At 34.1% G+C, this 19231-nt stretch overlaps 1 protein-coding gene across 1 annotated transcript in view; it reads left to right on the top strand.

Annotated features, from left to right (window-relative positions):
* The first annotated feature begins 1101 nt into the window (after window positions 1–1101).
* Window positions 1102–19231, top strand: part of LOC145276964 (uncharacterized) — a 34776-nt gene continuing 16646 nt past the window's right edge. The window contains exon 1 of the mRNA XM_080128506.1: window positions 1102–6961. Within this exon, the coding sequence (XP_079984632.1) occupies window positions 1434–6899 (5466 nt within the window). The 5' untranslated portion in view covers window positions 1102–1433 and the 3' untranslated portion in view covers window positions 6900–6961. The remainder of the gene's footprint in view (window positions 6962–19231) is intronic.

Genomic DNA, 19231 nt, shown 5'->3' with positions numbered 1-19231 from the left:
AAAGGGGAATAATTGCTACTTTATATATTCGAATCGACCCTTACAACATTTATCGTTGGCGAGATTTTACCTTAAAGTAGTGTTTTTCATTTCCTTTAACTAAGTGGCTTCAGCCTTATCTGTAGCCACATTCATAAAAACGGGGAAAAGGTTAAGAATAATAACAACGGATTATCTTTCAACACCTTAGAGAAAATAATTCAGAAATATGGCCAGCGAGAGTTTAACAATCAAGAGTCATATTAAGTCAAAGTGTGATGGGGAGCAGCGGACGGTTACATGGGTTCGACGTTTTTATTAAACGAAGTTGATTTTCCATAGAAAAATGTTATTTTTTTATCATAACATGTAATATTTATATTTCACATTATTATCTTTCAGAATTCAGTGCAGCCGAACCTGGTGCCGTGAAGAATGTGGTAAAAGATACACTCCTGAAACCCCTCCCAGACAGTTCTTATTTGAATTTACCAGATGAGCACACGGAAGACAATTCCTTCTCAGATATAGGTGCTGAACAGGGTGACATAGTCGAGCCTTTAATCGGCTACAGTGAAGATGATCTCGAAAAAAGACCTATGGAATTTCTTGGTAAGCGGGCGATGGAATTCCTGGGAAAACGTCCAATGGAATTCTTGGGTAAAAGACCCATGGAATTTCTTGGAAAGCGTCCCATGGAATTTTTAGGAAAACGGCCTATGGAATTCTTAGGTAAACGTCCCATGGAATTTTTGGGAAAGCGGCCAATGGAATTCTTAGGCAAACGACCAATGGAATTTCTGGGTAAAAGACCGATGGAATTTCTGGGTAAAAGACCGATGGAATTTTTGGGAAAGAGGGCAGATGAATCCGAAGATAAAAGAAGAATGGAATTTTTGGGGAAAAGAAGGATGGAATTCTTGGGGAAAAGGCCGATGGAATTTTTGGGTAAACGTCCAATGGAATTTTTAGGAAAACGGCCGATGGAATTTTTAGGAAAACGGCCAATGGAATTTCTAGGAAAGAGGGGTATGGAATTTATAGGCAAACGTCCAATGGAATTCCTCGGAAAACGGAGAATGGAATTCTTGGGGAAACGTCCCATGGAATTTTTAGGTAAGACACCTTTGAGCTTGCTGGACCGAAGACCATGGCACAATGCTAGTGAAACCTTAACGGGAAAAACTGATCGGGAAAGCTATGTCAATTTCGATAATCCTCTAAGCGTTTTAGATCCTGACCAAAATTATTTATCCCTTGATGAACTGATAGATAAGGGGGCACCTGGTCAGTATTTCGAAAAAAATAAAAAATCCTCAAATCAGGATGATACATCTTTACATAAGGAATTTAATATAGTCGGCGTTAACGAAGAATATATACCGGAAGATAGAGAGATTATTTCGAATTCATACAGTACGAAGCAAAAGCGTGAAATACCATTATACTTAGCAATGTCAAATCAGAACCAGTCGTTTACAAATAATGATATTAAGACAAGGCTTGACACAAGCATGTCGATTAAATCAGTTAAAAGAGATGCGGGCAGTTATATTTTGATGTCGAATCTATTTGGGAAAATTAGGGAAAATCGTGAAATAGTTGAACAAAGGTCTAATCAAGACAATTACGAAAGAAATGAATACTATTCCGATGAGAAACTAAAAAGTACAAATGAAACGCCGTTAACTAATGCGATAATAGCGAAAACAATAGGCATAGCTAAAAACAATTCTCCCATGTTTGTAAGTAAGAAATATGACCCTATGTTTTTAGGCAAAAAGAATGGTCCAGTGTTTTCAGGTAAAAAGCATAATCTAATGTTTGTAGGGAAAAAGTATAACCCTATGTTTGTGGGAAAAAAGGATTATCCTACGTTTGTCGGAAAAAAGAATGATCCGATGTTCGTAGGTAAAAAGAATGATCCGATGTTTGTCGGTAAAAAGCATGATCCGATGTTTATCGGTAAAAAGAATGATCCGATGTTTGTCGGTAAAAAGCATGATCCACTGGTTGTCGGTAGAAAGAGTAACTCTATGTTTGTAGGAAAGAAGAATGAACCGATGTTCGTAGGTAAGAGGTATAATGCAATGGTTGTCGGTAAAAAGTATAATCCTATGTTTGTAGGAAAAAAGAGTAAATCGAGGTTTGCAGACGAAAAGAGATATTCGTGGTTCGTAGGTAAAAAAAGCGACCCAACGTTTGTAGGTAAAAAGAGTGACCCAATGTTTGTAGGTAAAAAGAGTGACCCAATGTTCATAGGTAAAAAGAGGTATCCGATGTTCGTAGGTAAAAAGAGGTATCCGATGTTCGTAGGAAAAAAGAGTGACCCAATGTTCGTGGGAAAAAAGAGTGACCCAATGTTTGTAGGTAAAAAGACTGACCCAATGTTTATAGGTAAAAAGAGTGACCCAATGTTTGTAGGTAAAAAGAGTGACCCAATGTTTATCGGTAAAAAGAGTGACCCAATGTTTGTAGGTAAAAAGAGTGACCCAATGTTTGTCGGTAAAAAGACTGACCCAATGTTTGTAGGTAAAAAGAGTGACCCAATGTTTGTCGGTAAAAAAACTGACCCAATGTTTGTAGGCAAAAAGCGGTATCCGATGTTCGTAGGTAAAAAGTTTGACCCAATGTTCGTAGGAAAAAAAAGTGACCCAATGTTCGTAGGTAAAAAGAGGTATCCAATGTTTGTAGGTAAAAAGAGTGACCCTATGTTCATAGGTAAAAAGAGTGACCCTATGTTCATAGGTAAAAAGAGTGACCCAATGTTCATAGGTAAAAAGCGTGACCCAATGTTTATAGGTAAAAAGAGGTATCCAATGTTTGTAGGTAAAAGGAGTGACCCAATGCTTGTAGGTAAAAGAAGTGACCCTATGTTCATAGGTAAGAGGAATAACCACAGGTTTGTGGGTAAAAAGGATGAGCCGATGTTCGTATGGAAGAAAGGTGAGCTGATGTTTGTTGGCAAGAGAAAAAACCGGATACTCAGCAGTAAAGGGAAGAACCGTATATTTGTAAGTAAAAGAATTTACCCCATGTTCGTTAGTAAAAGGGACAATCCAATATTCCCAAATAAAAGGAATATCCCAATGTTTGTCGGTAAAAGGAATAACGTAATGTTTTCGAGTAAAAAACACGGCCCTGTTTTCGTAGGTAAAAGAAAGAATTGGATAAGTAATTTTCCTGATGATAATCCAAGTTCAGTTTTGCAAAACAGTGGATTGCCGAATTTAAAAGCAGATAATCCTGGGAAGGATAAATTACTGTTGGTCGATGATGGAAAATATTCTATGTTTTCACATAAAAAGGATGGCCCAATATTCGTTGGTAAGCAGTCAATGCGGAGTGATGTGTATACAATGCATGGACCTATGTTTCTTGATTTAAAGTATAAACAAATGTTAGTTTCTAAAAATAACCCAATATTTGTTGCTCAGAGAGATCATACTACTTTATACAAAAGAAGTACTAGATTTGTGGGAAAAAAGGATAGTCTTACGTATAAGTCTAAACAATATAATCCCATGTTTGTCGGTAAGAGGGGTGAGTCTATATTGGGCAATGAAAAAGACTATCCGAAATTCGCAGGTGAAAAGGACGTCGCCATGTTCGTTAGTAAAGAATCTAAACCCACATTTGTCGGTGAAACCTACATCCCTTTGTTTGTAGATAAACGTTCAAACCAAGAGTTCGTTAGTAAAATGTCTAAACATATTTTTGGTGCAAATAAGAAAGCTAACCCAATGTTTTTGGCAAAGGAAAATAAACCAGTCTCTATGTTTAAAGCATCTAAAGGTCTGATTTTGAGCGAGAAAGAGTCTACCGATAAAGGAAATAACATACATAACCATAATATCTTGTTTGAAAATGTGGAAAATACTTCTGGAGACCCACAAGAAACCGAAGAGCCGATAACAATTGGCGAGACGGAAGACTCGACAGCTCCCGCCAACAAAATGAATACAAACATTAACAGTAATTATAATGGTCAGTCAGGTGAGGAAGATAGCGTAATTCTATCGATACCAGATTATAAGGCTTTATCATCCTCTGTACACTTAGTAGGTGACCTTCCTTTAACAAGTAAAATTATCAATCCCACTCTTCTAGGCAAGGATAATCAATCAAGTAAGGCTATAAGCTGTAATGACCCAACCTCGGCCACTTGTAAAAATGTTCTAGACAAACACAATAGCACCAGACATATTAATAAAAGAAGTATAATGTTGTACAATCTACGGACAATTCTACCAGAATATCACCGTCTAAATTATCTTGACGTTCTCCACTATATCTTAGCAACAGAGGAATTGAGTAAGAAAGATGGATTGAAGTGGCGCGATAAGCAGTCGCCAATATTTGTTGGTAAAAGAGATGTCAGCGAAACGATCTACAATGGATTTTTGCCGGAAGAGTCTACAAAACGAATAAATGTTGAAGATGGATTACGAGATGATATTGAGTCAATTCAAGACACTACGGACAAAAGTGATGTGAAAAGAAGAACAGTAAGGGATGAAAATTCTAAGTACAAACCGTCACTTAGGATGAGAAGATTTGATCGCCTTAGCCGATACATAAAAATGCCGATGTTTGTTGGGAAAAGAGAAACTCAGCCTATGTTTTTGGGTAAAAGAGAACTCTTCCCAAATTTCGTCGGGAAAAGAGAGTCTTACCCTACGTTTGTGGGAAAAAGAGAATTCCAGCCAAACTTTGTCGAGAAAAAAGAAACTTACCCTACGTTTGTGGGAAAAAGAGAATTCCAGCCAAACTTTGTCGAGAAAAAAGAAACTTACCCTACGTTTGTGGGAAAAAGAGAATTCCAGCCAAACTTTGTCGAGAAAAAAGAAACTTACCCTACGTTTGTGGGAAAAAGAGAATTCCAGCCAAACTTTGTCGAGAAAAAAGAAACTTACCCTACGTTTGTGGGAAAAAGAGAATTCCAGCCAAACTTTGTCGAGAAAAAAGAAACTTACCCTACGTTTGTGGGAAAAAGAGAATTCCAGCCAAACTTTGTCGAGAAAAAAGAAACTTACCCTACGTTTGTGGGAAAAAGAGAATTACAGCCGAACTTTGTCGAGGAAAGAGACTCTACTCCTACCTTTGTGGGTAAAAGGGAACTCCAACCTTTGGTTGTAGGTAAAAGAGCACCTAAACCTATGTTTGTCGGGAAAAGGCTACTAGATCGTATGCTTGTCGGTAAACGAGCACAGCTGTCAATGTTTGTTGGCAAAAGAGTACCCCAAAGGCAACTGACCACTGTGTTTGCACATGGCAGATACCCTAAATTAAGGTTTTCTTGGAAAAGAGAACTTGAACCTATGTTTGTCGGTAAAAGACAAAACGAAGAGTCTTTGTTTATTAAAGGAAATGAATTGCAGCCAATGGTATCTGATAAAAGGGAGCCGCAACCTACGTTTGTTGGAAATAAAAAACTCCAACCAATATTTGTTGGTAAAAGAGAACCATTTCCAATGTTTGTAGGAAAAAGGGAACTTAACCCCATTTTAGTTGGTAGAAGGGAACAAGTGGCATCACTTATAACACAAAAAGAACTGCAATCTATGTTCGTAGGGAAAAGGGGGCTTAATCCGGTGTTTGTTGGGAAAAAGGAATATAACCCTTTAGATTTTGAGAGAAATAAAAACCAGTCTATTTTATTAGGGATAGAAGCCCCGAAGCAATCATTTGCGGAGAAAATGGGGCACAAGCAGGTTTCCTTGCAAAGACAAATCCCAATGCTTTTGTTGTTTAATGGGGATTACAAAAACAGGGAATATGGTGGACAAATCAAACGATTTCCAGTGTCTGTTGGTAAACAGTCAGAAACACCATTAATCGAGAATAAAAAGAAAAATGCACTCGTGCATGAAACTAATGTGTATTCTGAATTAAACGATCCTAAAATAATTGATGATACAATTTCCACATACAAAAGAACCAATTCCCCGATAATTCAAGAATACGGTCAACCACATCACCCATTTCCTGGCTTAGCTAAATTTGATTCCTCGATTGAAGAGTTTAATAACCTATTATATAAATATGTAACCCGCCGAGATGCATCAAATATCCAAAAGCAAGTAAATTCTCAGCCTTCTAATAAATTAGTTAACCTATCCAGCGACTTATACGATAACGTAATAACACAACCTACTTATAATGAGGCTTCGTTTAAGGAAAAGTATATGACACCTATTGTAGTAAATAATGATAACAATGCACGCCAATCGATGATAAATAGCAAACAAGATACGCCTTCGTATGTAGATAGCAAAGTTATTACAGATATTGTAGAACCTACAAACAAATATAACGTTAGAGTTAAACGATCGTCAGGTAATATATACAATAAAATCCTCAGAAATAAAGTTCCATATTCTACCGAAAGATTTATAACTCGACATATTCTACAATATAACAGATTTTCCGACAAGCTCCCAAACAGTAAAGCGAGAATGACAGAAACTTCCACCCAGTCTAACATGTCCTCCAAAAACGAAAAGGTTAACGATCCAACCTCCCTGATATTAGATAGTAATTCTCGAAATTCTAAGATAGTGTATACTAAAATGGCGCATGACGTGCATCAGACTATGGACACCCATGCCCGCCTCATGAATCAAGAAGCTGATAGAGAGTCAGGTTTTCAGTTAAAGTCAATTGAAACAAAACCTGAATTCGTGAACCAGAGGAATGCAACGACAAATATCCAATTCAAGACGAATGCCGTACAGGGAGTGGAAACACTTGCCAAAAGATTCAGTTCGAAGAATATAGATGTACACGTGCCTGTCAGGACGAATGGAAATCACGCAGTAGAGGTGGTCAACGGTCGCTGGATACCTGCAAAGATCGTACTACAAGACAGTGAGTTTGGAAATAAGGATGTTTCTTCTCCAGCAAGCCAGGTACGGTGACGAGTTCCTCAAAGTTACGTGATCCTTACAGCTGTACCTCCCCGACCGACAATCAACAACAGGCAAGTTTTAGTATATATATTTATTTGTTTATATAAATATATACATATATATTGTTTCTTCAAGTTATATTTTGTTGTTGAAATTAAATACGATCTTCGTTTTTTTTTATTTAAATGTATTTTAAGCTTTAAAACCTCAATCTGAAAAGTAGACAATATATTAAGCCGTGTAAGAATAAGTAAACCCCCATGAATCAAACTCATGATTTTCAAACTATAAGTTACAATTATGTTCAAAAGAATTAATATCGAACTCATTTGACTTCAACGACAACAGCAACAACAACAACAACAACAGCAGCAACAACAATACGTAACAACAAACACAGGAACAGCAAGCAATATACACAGTTTCATTCTGCGCCCAAACCATAAACCAATGACAGCAAAAATACACAAATAATGAAAGAAAAAATCACAGCTAACATTCCACGGTCAACAATGCAAATGCCAACATCACCGAAACATCCCGTTGTGGGACCTGCGCTTCATAGCGACTGCGAAACAAAACATCAAGTTCACGTACTCTGCGCTTATATCAGCATAATAATATTTATATACTTGCATGCATACACGCTGTATCGCAGAAGAACATGAGGGCCTCTGTATACTCCCGTTTTTTTTTTAAATCTGAATCACATATGCGCTATGTTTTTATTAGTTAATAATATAAGTTTCCCCTTTCGCAATAACACAGTAAAACATTGTCTTGTTTGTTCGCCTGTCTGGCACAAGGACACAAACACCACGATATTATCGTCTACATTCTTTCAAGTTAATACTACCATCGAATTAATGTAACTCTTATACTTACACAATCATGTGTTTAATCTTAAATTAAGGATGTAATATCAATTGCAGCACTCGACAGACAGACATCTAAACCATATTCGTAGTATATGCTTATCATTCAAAGAGGTTTTATCTTTAAAAAAATATTAACATATGCAAACATACGTTTCCTCAATAACCCAAACAAACAGCAAGTAAATTTAGAAAGATATGGAACATCTGTTTATGTTATGTTTTAAATTTCGAAACGCACAATTACGTATATATTATTGCTGCAATAAGTAAATAGTGTTACCGAACGTATCAATTACATATTTTTATTTGCCATATCGTATGCGCTTATTTATACGTATTAGTTGTTATTTCTAATAAAAGAGACTGTGCCTTGTTTTATTTAGGTCCAGGGTGTAGTATGTCACGGAAATAAACAGCAAAAGAAAGCACTAGTACACAAAAAAATTATATTTGGTAAATAAAAGTTGAGTAAACCAGGAAGAATACTACAACATTTAATGTATTTAATGTAGTTTAAAGCAATACGTAATACCACATTTATTAATCATGATTAATCATTTTTTAAAACTGAAAAGCTAGATGACCAGTTTCGCACCTTGCTTTACAAAGTGTAAATCGAGGTGAATAATGATTAAGGAAAAATATATGAGATAGAAATATGGTGAGGGCAGGGGTAAGTGGAAAAAAACGGTGAAAGAATCAAATAGAAACTACATAGTCCTAAAGGATTTTCTCTTTGTTTGCAAAGGGAATAACTCAAGAATTTAATAAAGATAGTTTCTAAAATTTTCAGATAAAAAGGGAGAGTGTGACCTGTTCAAAACGGGAAGCAAGTCGACACTGAAGTTTAAGGCGCAGACAGGATTATTTATTGAGTGCTCACAAATAGAAGAAACAATATATTTTATTCAAAATATCTAATGGTACTTAATCTGCATATCAAATCGTGGATGGGACGTGTTGTTTGATACGAGAATCCAAAGTTTGTGATGTCGAACTAATGTAGTGCATTCCACAGCAACATTTAAATAAACAAGCAATAGAATTATTATGCACGTGGAGGACATCTTTTTCGGTAGAAGACAGTATAGGTCTTGTGTAAAAGCAACACGAATCTCGACGAAAATAACACTGTTGAACAGCCAGTGAAATTTGTTCGGCTAATCGGTCACTAATGTTACCAAGCCCAGATAAGCGAAGGTAAACAGAATATCTATCTACTGAAGTTTCTGTACTTTAAAAATGAGACACTTGTTTTTTTTTTATAGTAGAGTTTATGATATCCAAAAGATAACCATAAACAGGGTCTTAATAAAAAAAAGTTAATGTCTTCCTCCAAGAAAAACGAACAGATACTGCTTAATTCGTTTGGTTTTAACAGGGATACTAACTTTAGATGCTTTTTTTGGTAAAATGTGGAAGTTTCTACACCCAAAAAGAATGTAATAGTTGGCTTGAAATTCTATATAGTAATTGGGAACTTTGGCTTTTTTATAATAAGGGAAGACGCACATGTATAAAATGTTTAATCTGAAAGTAATAAATTTACAGAATTAAACCCATTAAATGGAAAATGCATGGACTCAAGTATATACGCACATAAACACCACAGGAGTACTGATGAATTCGAAATTCTGAGAATAGTCTACGAGACTCAAGGAGTGGCGCATGGATCAACGAAATCAATGAACATATTTCTGTTGTGAAATACGTATACATATATATATATATATATATATATATATATATATATATATATGCGATGGAAAAAGTATGCGCTCATAATATTCAATACGGCTATCTTAAAATTGCAAGGGTTTATTATTTTCAATAAGGCCATCTTAAATTTGAAAGGGTTCATTACGCTCAATTCAAATGGATTTAGTTGCGCAGAGCATATGTAACTTTATTAAACATTTCAAAATCACAGGAATGTACACTTATTTCATATTAATATTATTTAAATTACTGCTTAGTACAGGTGTTTCATCGAATGGCATAAACCATAAACAAATCACCAAACATTTTTTAGAAGAAAAAGAAAAAGTGCGCAGCATTTCTCTTGGTTCAAAAATCAAAGGTAATTTTAAAAGGTATATGAAAGGATTAAAGGACATCAGAATCCTAAATTTGGCAAAAACAGTAAAATCATCCACTTGCTATGGATAAAACATTGAATACTAACCAATATGCAAAAGAAAAAAGTTTAGTTCGTAAATCACGAGTTGCATAGACTCATTCATAGAGCAATATTTGAATTTAAACGGAAAACCCACTGATTATTTGTTTGGTTTATACCATTCAATAAAACACGTGTAAAAAGCAGTAAATATAAATGTGAAATAAGTGTATATTCCTCTGTTTTTAGAATGTTTAATAAAAGTATATATATATATATATATATATATATATATATATATATATATATATATATATATATATTATGAATATTGATAAAAAGCTTCTGGCAAATTATATTCCTTTGACTTTTTCAGTATTTCTTAATATCTTCTCTGGGTAAAAGATCAAAATTAAAATGCCTAATTTTCACATAAAAAAATATAATAAGAAAAATGTGATTGTCTTCAAGTCCAACATAAACAAGTTCTTGGTGAACCGTCCCCTTAGTTAATCCAATTTACAAAATTTCCATTACTTATGATTACTACAATATAATCCCATTGACTAATGTACACCCAGTAACCCTTATCCTTGAGTGGTCTCTTGGCCTTGGTAAGTGGTGACTCCTTTGTAAAATATATATATATATATATATATATATATATATATATATATATATATATATATATATAATACTTACCGTCCGGTTTCAAATTTCAAATCGTTTATTACTCAAATAATCTTTCAAAATAATACTCATTATGTCTATGGATTGCTTAACGTCCGATCTTTAAGATTATGACAGGGATTCCCGAGCAGAAACTGATTACATGGGATCCCAGTTTGTGCCATAACGTCTGAAAAAAGGTCCACACTTTTCTATTTCGCACCCAGCACAAGTAGTCGTAGAAACTATTCGTATTGCTATCGCATTTCGTGTTGAGCACGTTATATACATTTGCAGACATATCTTATATTTTTTTAAATAATAATAAATTTTCTAATATATTTATTTACATTGGTAAAGTCGACTAAATTTATCAGCCATTACAAAGAGTTAGTGGCTGAAATACAATAAATACCCTGCTATAAAATAACATGCTTAACGCAGCATTGCACTTCCTGACACACTATATGCATGGTTAGTCTTAAGAAAAGAACTGCACTTACATAATTTGCATCAGTGTAAGTTTTGTCGTTTTGTATCGCAAAAAAAAAATTACTTTATACCCGTGATTTTTAACTTACGGCATTCGTGTTTTATCTTTTTTTTCCATATGTGATGTAACCCAGAGGGACACCCATTTGTTTTGTTTGTCTAATACTTGACATGATCACCAGCGATCATCGATCATCTAATATAAAAAAAAATATATCCGTAAACGTTTCTTCTTTTTAATAATACAACTCGTGATGTTCAATCGGTGACAGACATCTGAACTTAGACCTAAAGTACTTAGACCTACATTTATATACAGACTCCAACAATAATGAAGCAGAATTTTCGAGCTCGTGTTCATGGTAAAGAGAAGTACAAGCAATAAGTTAATTATTTATTTATTGGACTATTATTCTCATCTTTCTTAGATGTTGTTTCGCGACGTTTCTGCCAACTATTTCTCTGGCTTTCGTCAGGTGGTAACCGTGACGGGATAGGAACTCTGAATATCCTAACTGCATCCTCAGCAATTACTGCCATCCATAGTTGGTGTCGTCTCACCAGGTTTTGGTCAAGTAAACCTTTGGTCGGTTTTGGGTAGGAATTATACCGCTATCTTAAGACAATTCTCACCTGGAATCGTAGAGATTCGCCGTCTCTATCCACTGCGCCACGGACCCGAAGGGCGATCAAGATTGGATTTTTTTTGTCTTATAAATCCACGTTTATTTATTATCTGATCTTCCATGGTTGGGTCCGTACCGAATGGTATATATTATTCAATTGGAATTCATTATTGAAGTAAGTATTATGATGGATGGCAGTAATTGCTGAGAATGCAGTTGGGAGATTCGAAGTTCCTATCCGTCGCGGTTACCACCTGACGAAGGCCAGAGGAATAGTTGACACAAAACGTCGTGAAACCACATCTAAGAAAGATGAGGATAATGGTCCGCAATAAATAAATTAATAAATAATACTCATCTCAATAATGAATTGCAATTAAATAATATGAGAACATACATTTCCTCTGGTAAATAAAGTCCATTCCGAAAATTATAATCTTAATTACTGAATAAATAAATATACCCAACCAGTGTAGAACAACAATAAAAAATATCCGATATATAATCTTTCATTATTCATGATGAATTATATATAAACGAAAATTGTACCATTAAAATTTATTTCTGACAGGATAGTATATACCTCCTATGTTCGAACGATACTCATGTTGCTTAATTAGATGGTACAATTTATTAGTCGGTTAGTTTATAAACTGTGTTTAAATAAATAAAACAAAAACATGAGTTCTCTCTACTAGGCTATAAAGTATCCTATATCCTTACAAACCACCATTGGTTCATGCATAGATTAATATTGCACATGAACAAACAACGGGATTTTACCTATAAGGCAGGATAATAAAAAAGTATATAAAAGTTCATAGGTCTCCTACTACTTACCAAGCTCCATTTCCTTTTAGATCGTCGCAATGTTGAATCCTTATGATTGTTTTACCGCCACCGAATGTGTTCCGCCAAACTTAATTCACTTATGCAATCTTTACATGCATCCCCTACAAACCCTACTAACAGCCAGACTTTACCCTTTCACTGTAGTTGTCCGCATATGCTATGAAAAGTATTTTTTTCGATTGCTTGGCTTTGGAATTTTTACTCTACATTCAGTTTCACCTGACATGATAAATATTAATTGTAATACAATAAATCAGCTCATTTACACCCCCTCTTAAAAAACCTATGCATAATACTGGCTTTTAATCTTAGTAGTCTATATCGCTTCATGTGTGATGTGATTGTTTGGAATAAATAAATGAATAAGAAATAGTAACAATATAAATATACAACTGACCACCTATTTCATAATCAGTTAGAAAATTCTGAATTCGACAAGTCTTTGTTTATGTCTGCTAACAAAGAAAACCATACTCTGCTCAAACGTTTGGTGCACGGCTAATACGATGAGCATATTATCTATTAAGTGTTTCACTTTATTTGTAAAAGAAATTAACGTCTACTGAACGGTCGGATCGCCAGAGGAAACGTAAAGACCGCGTCAGGTTTGAACACAGTCGCGAGTCAGATGTTTTATTTCTTGGTTTTTCATTCTACTTTCATAACAACATCAACCAGTGATTTAGTGGTATGATTAAAGATAGCACTAGTTTCTGTAAATATGCAGCGCTATAAATAACAGTATAATAGTAGTGGGTGTGTTCTGTAGATGCGACGGACATCAATTAAAAATTTATCAAACAATACATAGTTTTATTATACAATTATTTCTGTTATATAAATATGGGATTTTTTTCCAAAGATAATTTCCTGACATTAACACGGATTATTCACAAATCTACGATTATTGACAAAAATACAATCATAATTACTGAAAATGTCATATATATATATATATATATATATATATATATATATATATATATATATATATATATATATAAGACCAATGAAGATAGACACATGTCAAAGATAATAAAAACTAATGTTTTTTCGTTATTTTATGTATTCTTATTTTTGTTGTTTTATTTAATTTAATAGAAAGCATGATGTGGCACTACCGTCTCCCCGGGAGGGTTACTTGGTTAAGGAACGTCCTGTGAACGCAACGAGCTCCCCAGGAAATAAACGATATCCAGCGATATCTAATCGATAGACACATGCTGGAAACATCAACGAAAACGGGTCGATCCGTCGTTGGCTATAATTCTGGCATGGGTCGCATCTTGTGTGGTCATTGCAGGCATCTTCCCATAGTCGGGATTAATGGCATGCTGAAATCGAATACTTGAATAAAAATAGCGACAAATGCATTTTTATAGAAATATATATAATTTATTTAACAGTTAACGAGTTGGAAGCATATTTTGTCGAATCATCGCGTATAGCGAGCAAATCTCAACTGTTTTGACAACAATGAAATTATATTTTATTGCTCTCTTTTCTTTATTGAAAGAGAGAGAAAGGGAGTGAATGAGAGAAATAGAGAAAGAGAGCAAGCGCGAGAGAGAACGATGCGTTTCACGCAATGATTTGCTTTTCAAAATTATAATGTCAACATAGTTTGAACTTTTATTATGCACTGAAACATAAACACGTGATCAATCTTTGAGTCCGACAGTTTTAACCTTTAAGAAAATATATCCGCACTGAAATGCGTGTGCGTATGTGTGTTTTTCTCCACATAAGTGCAGGTCAAGTTAGATACAAGGTGTATTAATATAGAAGACCTAGCTCCCTCAAAAGGGGCTAGCCATTGTGCCACAATGATCCCATCAGCAAACAAAATCTCATTTTTTTAGAAACTATCTTCGATACTTGGCCTTCGGGCCAAGATCAAAACGTAGCATCTGTTCTTCAGATGCTACACTTCAATTTCTTGTTCTCTATCAGTGGAGGAGAGATATTTCACGACTGAGACAATTTTTATTTTTGCTCCTTTTCTCCACGTTAAATAATGACCCTGTTGTCTATCTCTGTCCCGTGGGGAGGCATTGTAAATAGGAACTACCTTCGATCTCAAAATTTATGACCAATCTAGTGTTAAAATAGGACCATTGTAGCAGTGATTCCATATTTTTATCTTAGACTATAATACTTGTCATTGTATACTTTTATAACACATTTTAACATCTACGCAAATTCTCAATTTTTTTATCTTCGTCTTTACGTCAATAGTTATCTTCCTGAGAGAATAGTAAAAGCTAGAAGATTAGCCCATCGCCAGCTGAAATCGCGGAATATTTTCGACCATTGCGAAACTCTTGATGCATTTAGAGCAAATGCCATTATAAAGTTCTATATGAATTTAGTACAATATAATACTCCTCAGATACTCAGGAGATAGTGTCTCATTTTGTTATTAAACACTAGTTACATTGATTTGTCTTTAACTAGGTTATTCTTTTATCTAGTCCGGCTGAATTCAAAACTTAGACATGTTTGCTAATCAGGGAGTCTTCATATCGAAGTTTTCTCCTTTACCAAGCAGCATTCAGTATTTGCTTTTTGGGTTCCAGCCTTCTATATCTCAAATCGACACATTTTTTTTTGGGGGGGGGGCTTTGTAGAACTTTTAACTAATCTAGCAGTTAATAATTGCATTCTCATGATTTTCACATGACATAGCGATGCTATGGTGATAAAAAGAAAGGCTAAAATATAAATCCTATTCAATCAATGAATATCAACATTTCTCCTGGCTGATTAGCTCTAAGCAATTCTATTCGCTTTCAGTAAGGTATTAATCTGGAATTTTAATTTGCTACAGAAAAAGCCGGTGTGTATTATCTGGTTATAGATCTTTGGGCTTCATGAGAACTATTACGGTGTATGCTGGTGATCCCTATTTCAGGTATAGATGGACTCTTCCAGAGATTATGACTTGAACTCAGACTACATGTCTTAGCAGCCGAGGCGACATTGCTATGTCTTTTGCGTTGGTGTAAATACCAGTCGCGGTGCGAATCTCGATTAACCTTCTAACAGAAACTTAACTTTTTCTGTTGACTGTTATCTGCCGTACTGCACTATTCGTGCTGTGTGGTTGTAGAAGGGTGACCCTCTCATACCTAGCCTCACTTTTCTGAAATAAAGTTAGTTGATGAGGCTTCCAACCAGGGAATTCCGATGTGACATCCTATGCTATTTTCCGACGGCCAGCCTTCCTTTTTTGAGAGTGTGGGGTTGATCTCCCCACCTTCTGATATTCTCATACATTTTCCTGTGGTAGCAGCCATTGTATAGCCAAAGTATTGGACGCAGACTTTGTGTAACATACTACGCTTCTACTTATGTAGATACACTTTTGCAAATATCATTTCAAGCCCACAACAAAAAAATAAAAAAAAATAAGAGATGTAATGGATTCCTGTGAGATGCACAACCATGGGCGATTACCATGTTGAAGATAATGGCAACACACACTCTTAGATAAAATTGATAACTCAATTCTGGATTACTCATCATTTATTTATATATAAAAATAGTAGTGCAGATACAGCGAAAAATAAATAAATATTTATATGCTTAGAAATAATAGTAATAATAAAGAGTATAGCATTATAAATATCCGGGGAATTTGGAATAAAATCAACAAAAATAAGAATAAATACCCATTAAGAATGAATAATAATAATAATAATAATAATAATAATAATAATAATAATAATAATAATAATAATAAACAACTCCTAGTGAGTTAAATAATAATATAAGTAACTTATAATTATTTTAAATCCGGATCTGTATGTATTAACCTTGTTTTCTTACAATATGACTAATATCTTAACAGCCCTTGTAACTTTGCAACGTAAACATACAGAGGCAAATAATGATTGTCGTCCACGTATGCTAATCAGCGCGTCTTTTCTATAACCGGGTGCTATAGAACGATTGTTTTTGTCTGAAGTTGAATCTGACTGTTGAGTGAACTGCGCATCATTCACTTGCACGCATGCGTAAACGCTGGATAGGCAACCAATCGCATTCACTTGTTTCACTTTTTTAAAACTCCACACAACACTTGCATCCACATTGTCTGTCTGTCAATTTATTCAGTTTAACTTTTTTTTGTAAAAGCAGCTATGCGCAATCGAAGCTTCCTCCCCCCTGATATACATACATAATTTGTAAACATCGCATGTTATTTACTCTGCCCATTTGTTACGCGCGCTTTTCTTACAATGTTCTAATAGTAATAAAACACGTTACGTTACTTTATCGGGAATGTTTGTATTTTGAATTACTAATTTTTCACAGTTGCTCTTATTTGGTTAAATCAGTGATTATCGTTATACATCAATTACCATTAAATCATGAAGATGTTCTTAATCTTCGGTGAACAACAACAACAACAACAATAACAACAACAACAACAATAATAATGATGATGATAATAATAATAATAATAATAATAATTATTATTATTATTATTATTATTATTATTAAAAACAATTTTTTCAAAACGTTGAGTATGATATTACGAAGAGCCTAAGCGAAACAACCAAAGCACCCATTTACATCATATATTACGCATATGCAATAATACATGAACTCTCCAAAGGTAAGAATCATGTATATGTTCTGTATTTTCTTTGTTTGGCACTTGCTAAGTCACCTTTATGTTACGTCTCTTGTAATTATTTTTGTATTGTGGCATTTTTTTAAATCTGGTATGAAACTTTAAAAAAATACACAAGAAAAGAAAAAAAAAGAAAACCTCATGCAAAATGAAACCATACAAGGTACATATTTTCAAGCGCACATCCAGTTCTCCAAAAGAAGGGTATACACTCATGCAAACATCCAGCGAATACTTGATCTCATTATAAAGGTATGTTGATATTATTTCCACTTGCATGCCCACATGAAAACCTATTGCACACGCACAAGTATGCACACAAAAAAAAGCAACATATATATATAGCTGGCAATAAGACTCGTCGATTATAATAACTACATATGACCATTTATTTTTCTGAAGCAAAATGTATTTTATTATATAGTAAAATTAGATTCCTTTTACTTGTATGCATTACGGCACACCAACCCCTTAAGAGTTTACTTATTTTTGAAACCATATACTAAAAAACAATGCATCAGATCCTATAAAATATACAAAAGTCCTGATCATACCGATAATGAAAAAGGGTTGTTGGTTCAATAAAAACTTTACAATAAAACCAGTCTCATATTCTTTGTATTTGAACACAAAATTGAATAATATTATAAAAAAAATGACTTATCTGTTAGTGATATATATAGTGTATATATATATGTATACATACATATATATATATACATATATATATATATTACTAACATTATATATTATAGTAATATATCTTATTGTGCTTGATTAAACTTCTGTTTTTTTATATATAATTCATAAAATATTGCTAAACTGTGTTTTGTTTCATATGTATATATTTATCTGCTTTCGACCAGCCTTGTAGCACGTTTTCTTAACTAATATATATATGTAAATATATGTACATATATATATATATATATGTGTGTATGTGTGTATGTGTACGCATGTGTGCACGTCGGTGTGTGTGTGTTTGTGTGTGTGTGTGTGCGTGTGTGTGTGTTTGTGGATATAACAGGACACAATGTAGCAAAGAATGAAAAACACGGGCAGATCAGATACAAACAATCATAATACACGGATACATTTTAATTCTTCCTCTTTATTTTGAGAATATTTCATCGGAAATAAACGGGAAATGATTTTACTTTTGCTCTCTATTATAAATAAATGTCGCTACTCGTTATTTTTCTACTTCGATTTAACATTGTAAATTCTAAAATAAAGTATAACCATGTTTTCCTCTTTCATATCCCTCTATTCGAATTTCTGTAGTTTCCATTCACAGTACTATCCATGGTTATATTATATTTTCATAAATAAAATGAAATTATGTCTTGTTTCCGGGAATATTCTTGGAAGAGTAAGGATTAATTATTTCAATTTGAGTAATGTAACTTCTTTGTGTTTGATATATCTGCTTTAACATCAGAGACACACTCGCAACATATATATATATATATATATATATGTCTATGAAAATATAAATAGATATCTTCATATATATATATATATATATATATATATAAATGTTGCGAGTTTGTCTCTGATGTTAAAGCAGATATATCAAACACAATCTCTGATTTATCGTTATTTTCATGGTAACTGTTCCACTAAGCTCCAGTCTATGGTCCGTCACGCCAAACTTTCATAAGAACCCCCCGTCTAGCATAAAGCACTATCAATATTTTTTTTAAATAGACATAACCACTTATCAAGGCCCAGAGACCACTCGAGGATAAGTGTTAAGAGTGCACAGTAGTATGTTAGACAATAAAGTAATCGTTAGTAATGAAAATTCGGTAAATTAGTTAACAAGTGGATGGATCATCAAGAACTTGTTTACATAGACTTGAAGACAACCATATTGTAGGCAGCTGCAAATCAGGAAAACGGAGGACAATTCCACAGGCATGCAGTTTTAAGAAGGAAGTTTTGTTCATGGAATCTACGTTTAGGTTTAGGCACAGATAAAGAGTGGGGGGATTATTGATAATGTTTTCAGCTAGACGAGTGTTTCTTGTGAAAGTTTTGCGAGAGGGGACCATAGTCGA

The sequence above is a fragment of the Euprymna scolopes genome, chromosome 5 (assembly GCF_053919585.1).
Source record: "Euprymna scolopes isolate OS-2025 chromosome 5, ASM5391958v1, whole genome shotgun sequence".
Lineage (NCBI taxonomy): Eukaryota > Metazoa > Mollusca > Cephalopoda > Sepiida > Sepiolidae > Euprymna > Euprymna scolopes.
Note: the sequence above shows the minus strand (reverse complement) of the source record. Positions and strands in the feature narration are given on the sequence as shown.